The sequence below is a fragment of the Thamnophis elegans genome, chromosome Z, assembly GCF_009769535.1.
Source record: "Thamnophis elegans isolate rThaEle1 chromosome Z, rThaEle1.pri, whole genome shotgun sequence".
In the NCBI taxonomy this organism is placed as follows: domain Eukaryota; kingdom Metazoa; phylum Chordata; class Lepidosauria; order Squamata; family Colubridae; genus Thamnophis; species Thamnophis elegans.
In genome coordinates, this window is record NC_045558.1 from 78,886,164 (window position 1) to 78,890,139 (window position 3,976).

Genomic DNA, 3,976 nt, shown 5'->3' on the forward strand with positions numbered 1-3,976 from the left:
AAAGAAAGTTTTAAAAAAGTTTGAAAAATGAGCTTTAGTAAAATGAAAGTAAGATGGGGGATATCTGCACCATTGACCACCTACTTTTCTGAGCCAGCAGCCTTGCTTGGGTTCAGTGACAAGATTAGATTTTTTTGAGAACTATGTACTGCATGGTGCTTATATAATTTTTTCTTAAATTTAAAAAACCTAAGCAGTGTAATATATTGTTAAGTTAAGTTGTTTAGTAGCAAGCACATAATATCCGATTCACTTATACAGTGAAGAGTCATTCAATAAAATACAAAACAGAAAAGGAAGTAACAGAAAGAAAAAATATTTTTATTTTCTGTTAATGGGAAAGGAAAAAAATGATTTGTGACCCAACATAAACATCTCTTCAAATGATCCAATAACTCTTTAAAACTTTTAATGGGAAAACCGAACTCACCACATCACTCAAAATCTCTCAGCTTATGCCCTTACAGAAGAAAAGTTGTGCTGTAAATATGTCTGAATCTGTGAATTGCCTTCAAATCTCTGAAATAATTTAAAAGTACCTTATTCAAAATTCAGAAAATGTTGACAATGAATGCAAAATTTAAACCTGGGGCTTTTCTTTTAAGGGGCAGATAAGCAGTTGAAAAGAAAATATGGGGCTTTGTTTTTATATATGACATCAGCAACAAGGTTGATTATATGATGGAAAGAGAAGGATGTATCTGCAACGGAAGAACTAATTTTGAAACTAATGAAATGGCTGAGATGGTGAAATTGACAGCTTTACTTAGAGACAATAATTTGATTTCCAGGTTGATTTCATCCAATCTGCAGACATTAAATTTCTTATAGGGCAAGGAAAACAAAATCAACTTTTAACTTTAGGATTTGGACCAGATTAGAGAAAAATTGTAGATTTTGAAATATAACATTATTCACATTTGATAATTTATTATTTGTTAGAGTAAAATGAAGACAAGAATATTTTATGAATTTGGATAGTGTAGATTTTTTTTTAGTTTTTTAGAAAAAGATTGTTGAATTATTTTCTCTATATTGAAAGAAATTTGGAGGTCATCTTTATTATAAATTTATTGTATTTGTCACTGAATTTGTTTTGTGGCAGTTTGTATTTTACTGTTTTATTTTGAAATTTAATAAAGATATTATAAGTCCTTGATTTGATTGAAAGAAGTGATTTAGTGAAATAAATCACCACTTCAAAGCTTTGCATAATATAGTAAATATTAATAGGATATGATAGTTATCATGAGTGTCATTCTTAGTTTCAGTTAAAACGAGATTTTTTTCCACTCAGTGTTTTATAATTGATGATCACACCAAAGCTGCATACTTTATCAGTATTCCTCTGATATGTAAATGTTACAGATCAAAGAAATACTATTAAAAAATCAAACTTGAAGAAATGACATCAACATTAAGGTACTAGAAAGTACTAGAATTAACTTAAGAGTTTGAACCAGAATTCTGTAAATGACTCATTCAGCACTTCTTGTAACAACTGTTGGTCATATGTTCTGTCCTCATATTATTTAGTATGGGAAATAGACGGCCACGTTCAATAGACATTAATGCAAAGCTTTTGAGAATAATTATGCCAGAATCACTTAATCTGCTTCAAGGATGCATTAAATCAGAGAAACTGGACTGACTTTCCTATGTCTGTCTGGAAAAAAACTTACCCAGACTTTTTCCAATTCTTGAAATACCACTAGTAAGGATGTAAAAAGAAATTGTTATTAACATAAAAGCAAGAACTAATAAACCAAAAACATGAGACAAAGTATAAGCTACATTGTTATTTGCATAATCAATATAATGAATGATTGAATAAGAGAGAAGGAATTAAACTATTGAGATATCAAATTAGAGAACAAAAAGAGGATTGAAATATATTATGAAATGATGGTAGAAAGGAAAGGTGAAGATCTAGAGAAAGGGGGAGAAAATAAGAATGACTCAATCTAGAATTGAAGATGATGCATTGGAAAAAAATAATTGATCAGCATGGTTACTTGGAAAAAAGTGCCATTGCATTATCACTCAAAAAGCATGATTATATAACACATTATATGCCATCTCTCCCTCCCTCTCTCCCTTCAACAAGCAGAACAGATCCTAGCATCTCAACTTACTGCTGATCCAAAGGCTTCCCCCAAGACCCTACCCCCAAGACACCAGTGCTTCTCATTGAGTGCCTTGAGTCTGGGCCTATCTCATCCAGTGACATTGCCCGTCACTCTGCAAAGGACTCCACCATCAAACAAATTTTGAACTGGGTGTGGAGGGGATGGCCCAAGGGGCCTGTTGGGGCTGATTTCAAAATGTATTTTGCCAAAGGCAATGAGTTATCGGTTGTAAATGGCTGTTTACTGTGGGGTGACCGGGTCATTGTTCCACCCAACCTGCGCATTGCAATATTAGAGGCTTTACACGTAGGGCATCCTGGAATTGTCAGGATGAAGTCTTTGACTAGGAGTTACGTGTGGTGGCCTAACATGGATAGGGAGATCGAAGAATGGGTGGCTACCTGCACACCGTGCCAGGAGTCCAGACCAGCTCTCCCTCAGAGGCGCCCGCTAAGGAATGGGAGCGACCTCAAGCACCATGGTCTAGGGTGCACATTAACTTTGCTGGCCCAGTTCACAGCCAGACATTTCTCGTAGTTGTGGAAGCCTACTCGAAATGGTTAGAGGTAGTCCTGATGATCTCCACTATGACAGAAGCAGTCATCAAGGTGCTACAGAGGCTTTTCTCCACGCACAGCCTGCCCAACATCTTGGTCTTTGACAACAGGCCCCAGTTCACAGCCATGCAATTTGAGACCTTCCTAGCAGCTCAGGGAATCAGGCATGCCCTGGTCGTGCCATTCTATCCGGCCTCCAATGGTCAGGTGGAGAGAATGGTGAGATCTGCAAAAGAGGTCCTCTCTAGGATGGGCCAGGGAGATTGGCAAACACGGGTTGACCACTGTTTGCTAATTCAGCACGTCATACCCAGTGCCCTACAGGGAGAAGCCCCTCCAAGCTTCTCATGGATCGCCGGCTAAGGTCCCACTTAGACCGGCTTCACCCCAATTATTCTGCCTCATTGCCCCCAGACTCCACAAGCAAGATTCGGACATTTAGCATAGGGGATTTGGTATATGCCCACAACTGCTCTGGGGGAACTCTGTGGATTCCTGCTACAGTGATAGGCATCACCGGCCCTCGCTCTTACCTCCTAGAGCTTGAGGATGGTAGGAATTGGAGAAGGCATATTGACCAACTCTGTGGCTGCCTCTCCAACTCTACTCTTAGACAACCAAAAGTAATTGCTGCACGAGTTAGCCAAAGCCCTACCCAAATGGAGCAAACACTCACTCCTTCCACGGCCAGCTCAAGCCCGAGGGTACCGGGAAACCTATCTGGTTATGTTGCAGGCCCACAGCGAGCTCCGAGCGAACCGGCTCTAGAAGCTCCAGCTGCGACCTGTGAAAGGTTGCAGGAGCTTCCACCAAGCGGAGATGCAGAGCAAACAGGTCTGCCTGACCTGTCCAAGGAAACCCTTCCTACTGAACTGCGCAGGTCAGGCAGAGCTACCCCAAAACCCACCTGCTTGTGTGACAAGTAGGATTGTTCCATCCAAGAGGGGAGGGGTGTTAGATACTTGTTCTAACTACAGTGGTTTCCACCAAGGTCCTCTGTTCCGGTCAGAACAGAGGTTTAATCCTATTGGTCAAAGGGTCTGACAGCTCCCTGTTCTGACCCCCTCCTCCGTCCAGTAACGAATGCTAAGACAAGCTTAAATGAGAATGTCCTTTAATAACGAGTTCAGACTCTCGATGGCTGAAAGCCAAGTAAACAAACAGATAAGGACTGTGACTGTGAGCCCTGGTGACTAGTGAGCTTAGAGGGGTTAATTTTCAACTTAATTTTTCATCTTAAAGAAAGGGGGTTGTCGGAGGCTGCATTGAGACTGCGGAGCGACAGACTGA

The 3,976-nt window shown here is 40.0% G+C and overlaps 1 protein-coding gene across 1 annotated transcript; it reads left to right on the top strand.

Annotated features, from left to right (window-relative positions):
* The first annotated feature begins 2,324 nt into the window (after positions 1-2,324).
* LOC116521194 (uncharacterized protein K02A2.6-like) lies at positions 2,325-3,049 on the top strand. The gene is given in 2 exon segments (XM_032235888.1): positions 2,325-2,567; positions 2,570-3,049. Coding segments are annotated over 2 exon segments (723 nt in total).
* The last annotated feature ends 927 nt before the right edge of the window (positions 3,050-3,976 follow it).